General features: G+C 46.6%; 1 protein-coding gene across 2 annotated transcripts in view; it reads right to left on the reverse strand.

Annotated features, from left to right (window-relative positions):
- The window catches only part of odad2 (outer dynein arm docking complex subunit 2), a 29,557-nt gene that overhangs the window by 12,045 nt on the left and 1,127 nt on the right, over nt 1-16,385 (reverse strand). Inside the window, exons 1-15 of one of the 2 annotated variants that reach the window (XM_058060660.2) lie at nt 13,592-13,622; nt 12,952-13,179; nt 12,672-12,829; nt 11,776-11,959; nt 11,559-11,665; nt 11,189-11,325; nt 10,740-10,856; nt 7,372-7,502; nt 6,978-7,091; nt 6,690-6,843; nt 4,747-4,893; nt 3,678-3,887; nt 3,018-3,251; nt 2,842-2,952; nt 2,329-2,483 (exon numbers count right to left, since the gene is read on the reverse strand). In XM_058060660.2, the coding sequence (XP_057916643.2) occupies nt 2,329-2,483; nt 2,842-2,952; nt 3,018-3,251; nt 3,678-3,887; nt 4,747-4,893; nt 6,690-6,843; nt 6,978-7,091; nt 7,372-7,502; nt 10,740-10,856; nt 11,189-11,325; nt 11,559-11,665; nt 11,776-11,959; nt 12,672-12,829; nt 12,952-13,175 (2,183 nt within the window). In that variant the 5' untranslated portion in view covers nt 13,176-13,179; nt 13,592-13,622. Of the gene's footprint in view, nt 1-2,328; nt 2,484-2,841; nt 2,953-3,017; nt 3,252-3,677; nt 3,888-4,746; nt 4,894-6,689; nt 6,844-6,977; nt 7,092-7,371; nt 7,503-10,739; nt 10,857-11,188; nt 11,326-11,558; nt 11,666-11,775; nt 11,960-12,671; nt 12,830-12,951; nt 13,180-13,591; nt 13,623-16,385 lie in introns of those variants that run through there. The other variant, XM_078790549.1, reaches the window with a different exon arrangement.

The following is a 16,385-nucleotide window of genomic DNA, read 5'->3' on the forward strand; positions in this document are numbered from 1 at the left end:
GCGGCCCCCCACCCCCCCGATTGGCACGTCTACAGCTACACAAGTACCCCAAAGATGCAAATACTCATTAAGGATGCTGCATTAGCCCCCCAGTTCTCAGTTCTTCCTATATTTAGTTTATGGTTTATGACTATACTCCCATAAGTGACTTTCCCTAAAACATGTCCTTGGTAGAATCTGACTTTATTCATTATTTGGACTTTATTCCCATAATTTTCCCTTTTTTTCCCCTTTTTGAATTTCCAAACTATATCAACTTATTTCTTTACATTTTCTTCTGACTTTATTCCCTTTTTTTAAAATGTCATTTTCTTAAAAATATGTTTTTCCTCAACATATTTCAGAAAGTGTTAACTTTCAATATTTCAACTATGCTACTAAAATGTTACCTTTCCTCCTAAAATGATGTTTTGGGTTGTTCCCTTTAGACTGCGAGTTATTCCCCTTCATATTCTGACGTTCTCCTGGTAAACGTGCTGCTGTGTGATATTTTCACCCTGGGCCCCCGTGTGGGTCCCCCGTGTCCCAGACAAGATAAGTTGTGACTTTCCAGACTTTCCACGTGTCCCTGCATGACACCTCGGCGTACAGACTGAAGGGGTAACATATTGATGCGTTCAGAAATCGGCAGCAAATAAGCTTCCATTGTTTCCACACGTCAGCGACAAGAGGCTTTTTCCGACTACATCAAATCTTGGCCCGCTTGGGCCGCGCTAGACAATGTTGTCCTAAAATAAACACCTTGATGAACGATTCATCAGACAAAATGGCTAACACATGCTTCCTCTCGTCTTAAGTGGCGGTCCCCCAGACGACTACACTGTCCAGACCGTGTAGAACATCAGCGAGGGGGGTGGGGGTGCGTGGGACTCCATCCCAGCGTGGAGTCGCTGAGAGAAAGCATCTCTGCCTTTTATGTTTGCTAAACGTTGGTCGTGAAGAGCGTGGCCTTTCCTCCTGACAGTAATGACTCGCTCATGTCACCCCCTCCACCTTCTGGCCCCCCCTCCGCACTGGAAGGCATTCATAGAAGCCGCAGAGAGTTTAAAAAAAGAACAACATCCAACTAAATATTTGCTGTGAACCGTGGTGACTTCCTAGCGGAGGCCATCCCGCGTCATTCCCACCCAAACGGCCGCAAGAGCTGCAAAATGACACGTTGATTGACAGTTGGCCTGCACTCTGCCGCCACTCATAACTCAGACTGATTTAGTGCGAGGGCCAGCGCAGCGTTTGTACGCTACAAGTGTCACCAACTGTGCTTCACAAGCCAAGCGAGGCAACGATCCACGTGGACCATACCTCGGTCCAACCTGATGACCGCAAACCTGGCAACCAGACAGAAGCCCACTTGGGAAAATTCTGAAAACGGTCCAAATGAAAATGTACCAAGATTATTCAAAATGTTGGAATATTTGGAATTAGTCAGAGTTGCTATTTTACACGAATAAGCTGCTGTGATACGAAGAAATGGAATATCATTTTGGTAGCAGAGAAAAAATATTCAAGAAAAGGTATATTGAACTCGTAATAAGTTGATAAGCTACCGAGGGGGGGCCACATGAGTGGGGGTACGCTGTAATGATGGTGTGGCTGAAACGGCAGCGGTGCTAAGTGGATGTGGCAGCAGGCCCTCAGCTGCAGCCTAAAGCTAAATTTACTTAAATGCAGGATATCATTCTGTCACTCCTGTGATATATGAAGTGCAGAAAGATGCGACTCAGCCTTTTTTTTTTTCTTTTTACATTCTATAAATTCCTCTTGGCAATTTCAACTATTCACTTCATGTAAGACAAAAGACATTTCCACCCCAAAAGCATCAAACATCCTCGCCCTATGGACTGTCGTTGGAAGCACTGGGAAAAGAAAGGAATGTTTTCTGTAATATAGTAAATGTAACATATCCACCTCCACAAGTTCTAGAAGCTACAGTCGCTAAAGAACATGTACTGGAATAATAATGCAGGGGGAAAGTGGAATGTTAGGACTGTTGATATGGAGCACCGGTATCATTTCTGTAGGTGGCTTCTAGTATCATCAAATATCCCAAACTATGTTAGGACGGCCGATATGGAGCACCGGTATCATTTCTGTAGGTGGCTTCTAGTATCATCAAATATCCCAAACTATGTGAACACATCATTGCCATATTCTGCAGCCAGTTACATCATCCAGACACCATAGTAAGGAAAAACACCTCGTGGAAACACTGACATAAAAAAGTGACTTGCAATGGGATGATGACAGCGTGTGTGCGTGTGCATGTGTGTGTGTGTGCGTGTATGTGTTAGGGAGTACAAATGAGGCCACACTGTCTCCCAGGCTTACACGTCCAGGTTCTCGGGGCTGAGGGAACACTTCCACACGGCTCCTGTGGCGGCAGCCATGAGCTGCTTGTTGTCCGTCTTGTTCAGGAGTGAAACCAGGGCGGGCAGGCCTTTGTGCTCGTTGACGGCGGTCCGCGTTTGCTTGTTCTCTGCACACTGCCAAGACAAACAAGGGGACGCAGCGCCCATTGGAGATGTGTTTACTAGCAAAGCATGAAGATGTGGATGGTATCCAGTCTTTAGACTAAAGCTGCCGTCTGCTGGTCCAAGCATGTAAGCCACACCCCTTCAACAGCACATGCAACAAAGCAGCGCTGGGAAGACATCGACAGCCTTTGATTGACAGCCAGAACCGGTCGTCTTATTCGACCCCAACAGTTATTTTGTATTTTTTGTAATTGTAACAAGACGGACATTAGATTGTTATATGCATATATGTACGTATATAAAATGGGTGATGCATGCTGCAGCATTGCCAGGGAATCTGACTCCGGGACAAAGCAAGGCGGCTAACCTGGAAGATGACGTTAGCACAGTGGATGCGTAGCTGGTCGTTGTCGATGCTGAGGTTCTGGACCAAATCCTTGATCATGCCCTCCGTCTGAATAGCAGCCTTGCAGCTTTCCTGAAAGGGAGCAATGAATGGAGGCCGGCATCTCAGTCGGAACTGTAACCGGGCGCTGCGTTCACCTCAGAGGCACAGTTCTGCAGGATGCCCACCACGGGGATGAGCATGTTCATTTGTGGAGACTTGAGCAGGCGTCCCAGCAGAGGGATGGCGCCGGCCTTACGGATGGCCTCTTTGTTTTTGGGACTCTTGCTGCAGCTCCAGAGCGCCAAGACGCCAAAGCGGGCCACCTCCACATCCTTCTCCTGCTTGGGATCCACGTTGGTCAAGTCGGCGCTGCAGTCCAGCAGCTTGGTCTGATGGGAGACAGGAAGCAGAAGGATGCTGACGTTAAAACTGGGAAAGCCGGATCACGGCCATCATTCACTTTCAAATCGTAGTTCCGGACTAACGAGACGGACGGAGGAAGCGGGGCTATCGCTGCCCGGTTCAAAGGTGGTCTCGTACCAGAGCGTGAAATTAATCTGCCTCGTGTGAGCGACTAGCACATTAGAACATCTGACTCCATGTCTGAGGAAAATATACACGTGGAGTCTTTAATCACTGGGCTCCGTCAACAAACATGAATGCAGGTCAGGATGTAGGAGACATTCTATCTGATTGGCCTCCTACAAGACTTTTCATGGCGTGCGCAGAGAGGCCATGAACCGCCTCCTGATTTCTTCTGTAATTAAAACATCCAAAGAATAAGCAGGCTACTTCTTCCAATGAGTAATACTTACAAGTTTACTGATACCGTTGTACTTCCTGACCGTCCTCCTGGCCCTGCGGAAGCTGGTCAAGTTAGCGATCGTCTCGGCCGCCAGGGCCTTTACGTCTTTATTCCGCGAGTCCAGGATGTTCACGATGCTCCGCAGTCCTCCGTTGTCAACGATGGCCCGGCGGGTTTGCGCGTTGTGGCTGATCTCTCTCAGAATTCCCAGCGATCCAAGCTAACCCGGAAGCAAGACACGGACAAGCAGATCATCTCCCTGCAGGACCTTCAGGTCAAATGTCCCAGACATGACATCTATTCACCCACCCAGGATCGAACCAGCAACCGTCGGGGTGGGGGGGCCATAGGTAGGGGTACAGGTACCACATTGTTTCATCTTAGCATGTTTAGATACCCATCCATCCTTTTCTAGGCCGCTTATCCTCACTGGGGTCGCCAAGGTTTTAGATACACATGGCAAATATGTAAAATGTACCTGGTAATGTGTTAACTGTGTAAAAGTGTTAAGTGTACCCCACCTGTGTAGTTTCAGGAGAATAAAGTCAATATGATGGGGAACGAGTAGTTAGGATATCCATCTGAATATTACCAATAAATGTACATCAACATCTGCTGTTCATGGGCCTTGCATCCCGTCAATCTAAGTACGCGGCCCTCAGCATCGAACCTTGGGACATCCTTGCCCCGAGTCACCCTGCAGAGCAGAATGTTACACTAACTCTTTGACACCAATAGGGGGCACTAAACTGCATATTCATTTTCAATGGCAAAAGCGGCAGGGAAATACAGTACTTATGCTAAATTACAGTAAGCCAGATAGCCAACTAGCATGTACAGAACATTTTGATCATGTGGTCTGAATGGTTGAGAAATGTGGGCGGAGCTAGTGGACAGAGGCGGAATAAGAAGTGGAGGCGGAAATGGATGAAAAATGGCGTAAAACGAGAAGTGACAGTCTGAAGAGAAGAGGTCCAAGAGGTGGAACAGTCAAGTACTAACATTTGTCCGAGACCGCACAGTTGGGGCACGCTAGCAAGCACTTCGGCTGAAAGCGGGCCGCCAAGCCAACGACTCACCTGGAGGTTGACTTCCTCCAAATGTAGAATGTTAGTGAGGACTTTGAGGCCACCCGAGTCCTGCATGGCCAGATGATACGTCTCCTGCTTCAGGTCGTAGTCCATCAGGGCGTAGAGCGTCAGCAAAGTGGCCGTTTGGTCTCCCGCCTGGAATCACAAGGCCAACCAGACATAAAAACATGAGCAACTAAACATGACAAATTCCTCTTTATTCTCCTGGAAGCGCGCCTCGCGTGTGTTTGCATACCGCAGCCTAGTGAACTAAATATACGACCACAGCGCCAAGAGCAGAAGCCATGAAAGACCACCATTAGCACTCAGACGCGCGTCCAGCTGGCTTGTCCGCTCATGAATATGTTTTGACAGACACTAAACACTCATTTATTTGATACGTGCACCCCAGCAAACATTGGAAGTAAAACATAAGTCAGTCAAATGTGGGCTTGTAAAAAGTGAGGAGAAAGACAAAGAATAGAATGCTGTAAAAAATGAAGGTGTGGTTACGTCTTCTATCCTTACACTGCAGCCAATTGAAGCAGTGGAGGTGCTTCATCATCCAGTAATATCATCTCTGGCCAATAAATCCCAGGTAAACAACCATACAGTATCCATGTGTTGCTTTATGAAAGTGTTACACTTCCTGTAGTACAAACATCTGTCTATAATGCTGGGGAAGGCAGGAAAGGGGGGGGCGGATGGGGGCTGCCTAAAATAAACCAGATATTTAACTTGGCTCCTGCTAAGTTCCAGCGTCTGATGGTAATGATATTATAAAAGGACTAGTGGACAAAAGCCATAAATAACTGCCCTGTGTGGTTTGCAGACAGATAGCTAGCTGGGGTGTGTTGCTTGTTGACACAGGAACACGCACGCCCACACACGCACACACACACACACACACACACACACACACACACACACACACACACCAAAACACAGCTGAAGAATATAAGCATACACACCCACTTTCACTTTCCCTTGACTGAATTCACTGTGGGCTGGTTGTGATGGGGAGGAAGTGACTGGCTGCCTTCGGAGGAAGTACTTCCTGCAGTTCCAGTAGGAAGTACGTCCGTGTTTGCAGGGGGGAGGACCTTCTCCTCCGATTTTAGGTCAACATTTGCTATAAGAGTTATCGTACCGTTGTATTAAATATATTTCACTCAACATTGCAAACGTCGCTGGAAATGATGCATTGGCGGAGAGTTGCTAGTAACGCATGATAATAGAAGGTCAGTTTAAGTGATTAACTTTCATATTTTTGAAAAACATAAAGAACGAACAGGCAATTTTAAAGAGCAAATCGGGGAGGGATTAGTTCACAACTAAACCCTGTCAAAATAAAAGGCCTGCAGCCAGATCACCGGATGCGGCGAGGGAGGATGGGTCATTGGCATCGAGGGGAGGAGTCCCAGCCAGTCTGGGTCACTCGTGTTTTTGTCTTTCCCTTCCTCTCCTGACACTAATGTTCCCCATATGCCCCGTCAGGCCCGTCACAGGCGCGCTTCATTTTGATGCTTCTGCGGTGTGGGCAAACAGCGCGTACAGCTGCTGCCGTCAGACAGCTCTTTCCCCTTCGCCTCGGCTGGCGGAAGGGAAGCAAACAGGCCCGTCTCAGAAAGACGGAATCCAGCAGGCGAGCCAACCACTTCAATCCCAAAGAAGCACCCCATCCTTCTTCTCAGCCAGCAGCATCCTAATAGGCCTGAGACAGGTGGGATTACGGGAAAGGACATCCCATCGTCCTCCTATAGCTTTGGGCTCTGCTGCAGTCCCATGATCACGCCTGATTCCAGAACACAGACCCAGGCCAGCGTCGAGTTCTTGCACAGATGACAGGGGAACAAATGCTGTTTCCTGTCAGTTGTGTGTGTGCGTCTGCAGCATTTGGCGTTGAAAGCCATCAGAAGACATGAGTGATGCGCGGATGGATGTCAGCCTACCCTCAGGTACTTGACCAACTTCTGGATCTGCCAGTAGTCTGAGGGCTGGTCTGTGTTTCGCTGACGGCGCACTGGCTGCTCCTCCTCTTCATAACTCTCGTTGCTCTCAGACGACGTCTCGCTGAAAAGGTCCGCCTGCTGTCTCGAGGTCTTACTGGTACAACCAAAAGCAGCCAACGTTAAACCTGAATCATGCCAACACTGGAGGTGCCATCTTTGGCCAAACATGAAGCTGGCTTGGGCCACCCGTGTCCCACATGGACGAAGAAGAAGCAAAACATGACTCACTTTCTCAAAGACGACAAGTGATCGGCAAAGGAGGACTCGGAGAAAGCTTTACTCTTGGATCCATCTTTCTTGTCATTTTCAGAGTCTTTGCCGTTTTTCTTCTCATCTGCTTCTCTGGAATGACATCCAAAGTTCACATTCACCTTCTCATGCACGTGTAGAAACAGGCCTCCATGACGCTGTGGCAGCATGTCAAGGAAAGGTGACCAAGATCCTACAAACACCCACCAGTGTCCAGGCAGGTCCACTAATAGACCAGTAAAAAAAGGTGATATGAGGTTGCCATAGCAACTAGAGCACATTATGATCTCGTACACCATCTAGTCATCCATTACCAGTATGTACCTGGTACACCATCTTGTACTGTACCTGGCACATTATTCTTGTGACATACCCAGCCAAACTGGGATCCTTCCATCGAGAAGGATCGTTCTTGTCGCTCCTCTTGAGTGAAAGCTGCGTCTGAGCATCCACCAACTCCACGTGAGGCTTCGCCGTGCGTGGGGGTGGAGGATCTCGAAATTCCTGTGACGGAGAGCAGAGGGTTTTTAGCGTCATCTTGGCCATTGACCTACCCCAGTGTAGCGGTGATAGATGCTATCTTCAATCTACTATCCAGCCTGGTGGCCACTGCAAAGTCCAAGCAGGGGTTGAATATTGAAATGAGGATGCTATGTTGACACTTCATTTTCTACTACTAGAAGTACATTTACCCTCACATGACAAATTTATTCTCCTAAAAGTGACTTTTTTCCCTGTTAGATTTGTAATGTTTTTGACTTGACTACTGTTTCTTTTTTACAATAACTAAGGGACCTGGTGTTGCCATCAGAGAATTGATGAAAAGCGGTCCACTAAGCTAAAGTTAATTTCCATTTAAAGACCAAAATAGCAACTACATGTTGATTAATATTTTTCTTGAATATATCCATATTTGGTGAGGTGGGAAAGGTGTGAGCTGGCAGCGAGTTCCATAGACGGCATGCCCTTGGTGCGTAAGAGGATTGGTGAAGATGTGTGCGAGACCTGGGGATAGTTCCACAGTATGGATGTGCAGTAGAGGAGGATCTTGTTGTCCTCAAACTAGCAAACACCGGGGGGATGATCGAACCAATTTCCAACGATGGCTTGAAGAAGAAATGTCTGTAAAATGTGCAGAGAGTAGCAACATCTCTTCTAAGCTCCAAGGGGTAAATACCAGCATTGATTGGGTCTTCAATGTTCAGAAGACGCAAGGCCTTCCGCTGAAGTCTGCATAGAATTTCTGTATTTTTTTTATATTATTCTTGTAAAGCTGTACTTTCAGTTTCAGGTTGTCTCGTTAGATGTTAGTTCATTAGCTGAACAATAGGAATTGTTTCAGTGCACACATTAAAAATAGAAACATTTGCAGCCTGGCAGACAGGCATGCCTTTGTGTGACACTTTTTCCTTCGCTGCTTTCACTTGGAAGGTCTGTATTAAAGTCATGCATGCATGCCAATAAGACGTATAAATAGTTTTAATCACAGACACCTGCCTTGCAGAAATAGCCGGTCCCGTCATAATTTTAAAGGGCAGAGGGAAAGCATTAAGATGTATTTCTGTGGATGCCAAGGGCCCCAGCCACTTCTCCATACGCGTGTTTTTATTCAAAGGTAGAGTGAGCTGCTATTGGAAACGTCTCGGTCAATCCAAGCAACCTCACAGCCGCAGTCGGATTGGATTCAAGCTAATTGACCTGCTTTAATTCCATCATGTGCGTCGCGGACAAAGCCCTTATGCTTTCGCAGAAAGGAACGCTCAATAAAAAGCTCCATTAGCCGTGACTCGCTGCAAGCCAACACGTCAAGATGCCGGCAGGCGTACCTCGCCTGACGCAGGACTGGTGGCTGCCCTGAGGAACCCGTACTGCATTATTTGTATCATTTTTATCATCAGGTGAAACTCATGCTTGGCCATCTGAAAGGAGCGTTTCATTCAATGGCTGCAGGTCAGAAAGACAAGACTTTCCATCCTTCCGAGGGACAGCATGTTAACAGTCGGGATTCCTTTTCATGCAGAAACACAGTATGCCCAATTTCCAGTCTGAGATGTCACTGAATCCAACAAAGTCAAAGGAGAAGGAAAGCATCTTTCCTCCGTATGGCTGCCAACGACTACGTGGAAGCATCTTCCTGCTAACAGGAGGCTAGCTCGGCTAACAGGTAGCCATTCTTGCTACTTTGCTGATACACTTTGGTCTCCTCCACACATTGACTTGCAGCAGCCCGCCGCAAAGACACTCCTGACCTCCAGACATAGGAGCAACACGACGGTGGATCGTTTACTCTTCAACTTGGGGGAGAATCTAGCCCTCGTTTAGTTTGTTGCGCTGAATTTATGGATCAAATAAGTACATTTCCACAAAGTAGGATTCCTTATTTAGGAATAGAATATTCTTGTAGTTTGTCGGTCCTGTTTAGGACCTTCTATACGTCTATACGTAAGTCCATTAGAGTCCACTGACATGAAATAGCAGCCCCATAGTCACTTTCACACTCTTATTATGCAGTAGACATCAGCAAATATGAGAATTACAACAGCCTACATTTAATACGCTTGCTACACGCTCCTATGCTAATACTTACGTCTTGTACACGACAATTACACACACACCCACTACTCTGAAGGTACTGCAGCCATATTTGGATTTTAGCAGTGTTTAAAACAATTTAGGCCAAATACTGCTTCTTTAGATGTATTTTGAACTAACAAGGCTGTAGTCCGCCATGACAGCAATAGGATTTCTTTATGAACATTTGCAAAACAAAAGTGATGGAGTGAAGCTGCAAGAGCCCAACTCCTTGCCTAAGTGATGAAACCGATGTAAAAGCTGTGGGGGGGGGGGTTGAAAGGATGGCTCCAAGTCACCAAATGAATGAAAGAATCCTCCCTAAAGGCTAGCCGGAGAGATGGATGTCAACGCTCCGACGCTACACAACAGTGTGATGAACTTGCCATGATGCCACATTTTCCAGCAAAAAATTAGCAGCGCGAGTGAAAAGATGAAATGATTAACAGATTCCTGCGTGCAGCTGCAGTCTATTATCGGGGCGATTTGTTATACTGTCAAATTACTAAAGCAGGAAGCAGCACTACTGAATGAATCACAGCTTTCAACGTCTGGAAGCTTGCCCCAATAAAGTTTGACGACGGCAACAATCAGACACTAGCTCACTAGCATGGAGCAGCAGACGCTGATTACACAACATGTACGTTTACACGGGACATCCCAACATCGTCCAGACAAGCATCTTGACAGCCGTTAAAATAACACCATCTTCTCTTCCATTAACCCACAGGGGGCCAAGCCAACATCCAGGGGGGCCAGAGTGGGCGGCCTGGACGTAGCAGTCAAAAAGACTAACATGTTTTTAGCAACAGGACATCACGCTGCCTTTGTGTTGACATGTTTCCTTGCCAAATTTATTCATCTATTCCATTTGGCTAAATTGGGCCTGGATGGTTTTAGTTGGAAGGAAAGGATGAACAAAAGCCAACCTAACTAAGTGGGCAAATCAAATATTGCTTTGTTATTTGCCTAAAAATAAATGGAATATTTAAGCAAGTTGGTTTTCATGCAGCATGTATACACACACGCGTGTACACACACATTTACAAAATGTAATCATTTAAGTATTCATTCAACAAGGTTTGCTTTTTCCAGGTTATAATCCACATTTGGCTTTTTTTTTATAACCCATTTCTTGCAGACTTGATGTGAAATAGTTTCCCGCCTTACCTGTGAGTCGATGTTCTCAGCAAAGACCTGAGATTTGCTCTTCAGCAGCGAGACCAGGTCCTTGAACACCTCGCTGGTTCGCTCGTAGGCGATCTCGTCTCCCTCCGGCTTGATGCCCTGTCATGAGCGCACAGTGAAAAGGCCACAATTCCCAAGGGAGCCACACGCCAGCGGGGAGCACCATGAGGACAGAAGGGAAGTGTAGACTAAGGTAGATGTTAGTCGTTATCTTATGGGCCTGTTCTATCTTATGGGACTGGTGATTTTCATTTGTGGGATTGAGCCATCACCAAGTTCCCAAAAGAAGAACTCTAGTCAGGTTTCACTCTCCAACATCTTGTGATTATCTACAGGTATTTTGTAAATGAAGAATCCTGGTGGAACTTCACTTGAACCAATTACCCGCCATGAACGAACCAAGATGAGGTCTTATCACAAAGCCTTCTTACCATGTTGAAAAAGACCCCTGTGGTGCTGCAGGTGATGTAGAGCGTCTCCGTGTCGTAGGGCTCGATCACCAGGTAAAACATCTCACCTTCCAGTTGCCTCCACAGAGGGGCGCGGCAGCCGTTTGGAAATTCATAGTCTGACAAGGGAAGAAAGCCAACATGAGCCGTGGCGGAGACAACAGGTGGGAGATACCACGCAGCTCCAAAATGGGCTGAATAGAAGCAAATTACACAATCCCCGACACATGAAGGCCCCACTGATGACTGACAAAGTAAACAATGACGGTGGTGTAGTATTTAGTCTTTGTGGTGTGGAATACTCAGTATTTATGTAAACAGCAAGTCAGTGAAAGAAGAAGATAACTCAAACCTGATGTGTATCGCACCAACTTTAACAATCTATTCTCCCCAGTACTGCAAATGTTCTTTAAAAATTCCACTTCTTTCTTCACTGCAGTGGGATTGAGCTCAACCTTCCTGAAAACAAGAAGAAAAAAAAACATATGATGTTTTTCTTCCCCAAAGTCATTCAGTAGCTGTTTCGATCATCTGACAAAGATGAGGCAAAACAAAGAAAGAACCCCCACTCTGATATTTCTTTCATGAGCCTGCGGAGGATCTGCTTGTCGGCGTGCTGAAGAAGGCGGAGCAGCTTGACTTTGACGTCTGCGTCCTTGCCCTGCTGCTGCTCTTTCCCTTTGTCGGCCTTCGCAGCCTTATGGAGGTTGGCAAAGTTGGGACCAAGAATCTTCACCATGGGCTTTCTGTTCTCTGAACATGAGGACAGACACGTTTGGGCTGGAATACGACTTGCGCTCTTTCTTCACAATCTTTACAACTTCTGCATCCGTAACTTCATCCAAATCTGTTCCCCCACCATCCCCAATTGTCATGCGAGACGTACATCTCATCGACAAAACAGCTAAGAATGTACGACACACTTACTGCGCCTAAAAAGCCTTCCTTCCTGTCCATGTTGCTATGGGAACCCAACACAAGTATTACATGCTATGAATGTACCTGGTCCAGCATGGAGAGATAACCAGGGTGGAATAGGTGTGTCCCATTAACTAGCTGCCTCTTTTACCAGTTTTGATATCGTTAGAAGGCACAGAAGAGAGACGTGCGATTGTGGATGGTGGGAAAAATTGAAGTCGTTTGCTTATCATTCTTGTTTATGCAGATAAAAACGACATGAAGCTGAACTGCGTGGAACGCCGATATGCTGACGTTGAACTGGAATGTAGAACAGATGAAAAAATGTGAGAGAAGGGTTGAAATGTAGTCACGACCGAGGATGGAACCAGCTACCATCAGGTTAGGACTCGGGAGGCGCTACGACCTGATCCATACCTGCGTGCACAGAATCGGCACTTTTCATGGAAGTTTTACTCTGTCTTGGACATGACAACCGAAAATGAACATGAAAATGTCGGTGGTCTGGAAGATTCCAGACGCAACCGGGACTCGATGCTCGCCTTACCTTCAACACATGCCTGAACTTCCTGAAGCTTCCTCTCGTTTGCCACACGTACAAGTTTAGAGAGCTGGTTGAAGTTGCGGACACAAACAATGGGGGAAGAGAGACTCAGCAGCGAACGCCCCTCGTCGTCTTTCTCCTGGGACTCCACGTCGGACTCGCTGCGGATGCAAAGACAGGAGATCCAAGGTCAAATACATTAAAGCACCACAGTGACAGCAAAGCCTGCACAGACCCGTAACACTGAAAGCCAGCCAGCAGGCCGCCTCCTGATTGGTCCCACCTGATGTCATAGTCTGCGGTGAAATCGGACGATGCTAAAGTGGTGCGCCACTGGAGCGGCTCCTCGAACACCACCTCTGCCTCTTGCGGATTCTGGGAGCTGAAGTTCTCCACAAAGCGAAGGATTTCATTCAGCAGGGTGTCGTTCATCGGCGTGGACTCCAGCTGGCCACCGCCGGAGTCAGACGCGGCCCACTGGGCTGCCCTGGTCAGCGATGTCCCCATTGTGCTGGACAAAAAAAATCAATTAAGGAAGGTATTCTATACATGTTCTCTCATCAAAGCTAATGCAATGGCTAAAAATATCCCCAACAACTTAATCCTAGCACTTTGCAGTGGCGGAGTAGCAGTGGTAGCCCCCCTCCCTTTTTGGTTGCTATGATACATTTCAACAAAGACGGAAAATGAGATGGTTCAAAATGTAGCCGTGCAGTATTTACAATGTAACACTCACACGTCGTTAACTCAAATAGGGTATTTAGGGGGATAAGAAATAGATATAATTGTATTAGATTACCTCCAACGTTCCGCTGCAACAATGACAATTGATGGCAACCATAATTCATAAATCCTAGCATAACAGTGCGGTGCTGCTAACACACTGGCATTAGCACGGAATAGATGTATGAAACTTAACATACCTTTACACGCAGCTCAAGCGGTCAATTGGTTCACCGGAGCTGGAAGACCGCCATCAAAAAGCACACTTCCTGTTTTGGTCAGGTCACCCTGGTTACCGTTACCGTAATGCTGCGTACAGCCGTGCATCAAAAAAACATCCCTACTCAGCGTCACAGACGCGCAACCAGTAAAAAGACAAAACATGACGTCTGTTCTGATCTTTTTAACCAAATTATCCTGCAAACAACCAAAATATTACACAAAGACGTTACATTTGGCCTGTATAATGTAATGTTACTTTCTGTAGCTGTCGTTAAACTGCAATTTAGGTCTGATGCTGTGCATTTACACGCTTAACATTGCAATTACTTAAACCAATTCGGCCTTTTCCCGGCGTCTGGCGTGCAAAACAGCACTTTATACCTTCAAGAAAGGCAAGCCACGTTTTTATCCAAGAAACCCACACGTGGAACGCCACCACAAATTATGCAAATTTCTTCTTCCTCTCGAGCAGGTTAACTAGCAAGTACACGCTACTGCCCCCTATCGCCCAAGCCCGGCATTACAATCCATTCACAACAGTAAAAAGGCCCTTGTGTGCCATGACCGTGTAACTTGCTCACACTGACATTACATCAACAATTCTTACATTTGTGCTCATTGAGCCTTCTGTAAATAAAACCCGATGCTGCTAAATATGTATCATATTTTGCAAGAATAAACTGGCTTAAGCCTCTTATGGGCACAAAACCGGCAATTGTGGCTTTGAAATCCAGCGTAGTGTATGTATTTGAAATGACAATCGTGTAGTGCCAATGCTTTCTTTGGAGTGGACGGATGCATGTCAAATATAGACAGGATTTATGATTATGGAGCCGTTGAGGAAAGTCCAATATGAGACCAAAAGCCTTTTTAGTTGCTAAGTTGCATAAAAGCAGTGAGATCCTTTGTTTGAGAAGCCTTGGAAGTCTTATGTTCTCGCAGACGTGACTAAGACTGGTCAGGTCATGTTAAAAGAGCAATAAAGACATTTTAAGAACATAAATGACAGAGCGCCCACTCGGTGCATTTAAGTCAAACTAAAAGGACATCACAGAAGGAACTCATTGGACGTTGCTTTCATGATGAGTGGCATCGAGTGCTCAGTCCGGATTTGGAGCATAATACTTTTTGGGAAATTGTTTTTCCTATTGCTGATTTTAGGAAAAAGCTTGTGCTATTTCGTCTGATCATATCAGCTCTAGCGTTTGTGTCCATGCTAGCTTCCACCAGCGTCCACCAGACAAGAACCCCAAGCCGGCCAGAATGGTTCTGCTCTTCTTCTCACAGCTGGTTTTACTTTTGCAAACATCTATCAGCAAAGCCTTCCCCTCCACTTTTGCTTTCCTGCTTCCTTCACCTCCTGGCTCCTCTGTCTCCTTTGCTTCATCTCCAAGAGGGTAATTATTATTTTGGTGGGAGTGGATGTCCACGTTTGGCAACGCCGCACTCGCTAACGCTCAAGGAGCGCTAATGTTATTTGACTTTTACGTTAGAAGCGCTGTGCTCCTCACTCGCTGTGTGACGGGGGTGAAGGAGGTGAAGGGGGTGAGGAACGGAGACGGAACGGGAATAAAGGGTAAAGACGGCGACAGTGGAGATCGGGTAGATGTTTCTTCTGGGAAATAAGGAAACCCTCCGAATGAAACGTGGTTCAATTATCCATAATTGAGAATGTACTCGGCCCCCGTGGTTTATTTGGAGTGGCACACCTGGGACGTTTCCTGTATGGATTTATTTTCTTTCAAATGTTGAATTTTCTCTTTGCAAATTAGCACACTTTCCTTTCCTCTGGAGAACTAATTAGACCAACCATCTTGATGTTCCTCTCAATTTCCCTTCAGTGAGTTTAGTACGGATTAGTATGGATTAGAATGGAGTGGTGACACCAAGGGTGGTATCGCCATCATCGATCCAGATATCGATCATGCTGACACCAAGGGTGGTATCGCCATCATCGATCCAGATATCGATCATGCTGACACCAAGGGTGGTATCGCCATCATCGATCCAGATATCGATCATGCTGACACCAAGGGCGGTATCGCCATCATCGATCCAGATATCGATCATGCTGACACCAAGGGCGGTATCGCCATCATCGATCCAGATATCGATCATGCTGACACCAAGGGCGGTATCGCCATCATCGATCCAAATATCGATCATGCTGGCACCAAGGGTAGTACCGCCATCATCCATCCAGATATCGATCATGCTGACACCAAGGGTGGTATTGCCATCATCGATCCAGATATCGATCATGTTGACACCAAGGGTGGTATCGCCATCATTGATCACGTTGACACCAAGGATGGTATCGTCATCATCGATCACGTTGACACCAAGGTTGGTATCGCCATCATCGATCCAGATATCAATCATGTTGACACCAAGGGTGGTATCGCCATCATCGATCACGTTGACACCAAGGGTGGTATCGCCATCATCGATCCAGATATCGATCATGTTCAATGATCAGTGTGCGCGATACTTGGCCTAGCCAATCACTGTGCCTCGTGGTTTAGGACAAATGACAAAAAGCCCAAACAGTAGCGCCCCCCCCCCCCCAAATGACAGCTGTACTTGGCTAGCATCCTGATGTTACTCTGAAATGTTCCAATTTGGGAAATAGGAGCCATTCCTCAACAGGCTTCCAAGCAGCCAGCCTGAGGCCGGTGCCGTTCCAACGCCAACAAACAAAATGACTAAGCCCGGCAGACTAATCAGGCTGTCGGAGGCCTGCCCGAGAGACCTGCGGCACAGACCAAAGTG

This window comes from Doryrhamphus excisus, linkage group LG5, assembly GCF_037039965.1.
Source record: "Doryrhamphus excisus strain RoL-2023G ecotype Guam linkage group LG5, RoL_Dexc_Guam_v1.1, whole genome shotgun sequence".
In the NCBI taxonomy this organism is placed as follows: domain Eukaryota; kingdom Metazoa; phylum Chordata; class Actinopteri; order Syngnathiformes; family Syngnathidae; genus Doryrhamphus; species Doryrhamphus excisus.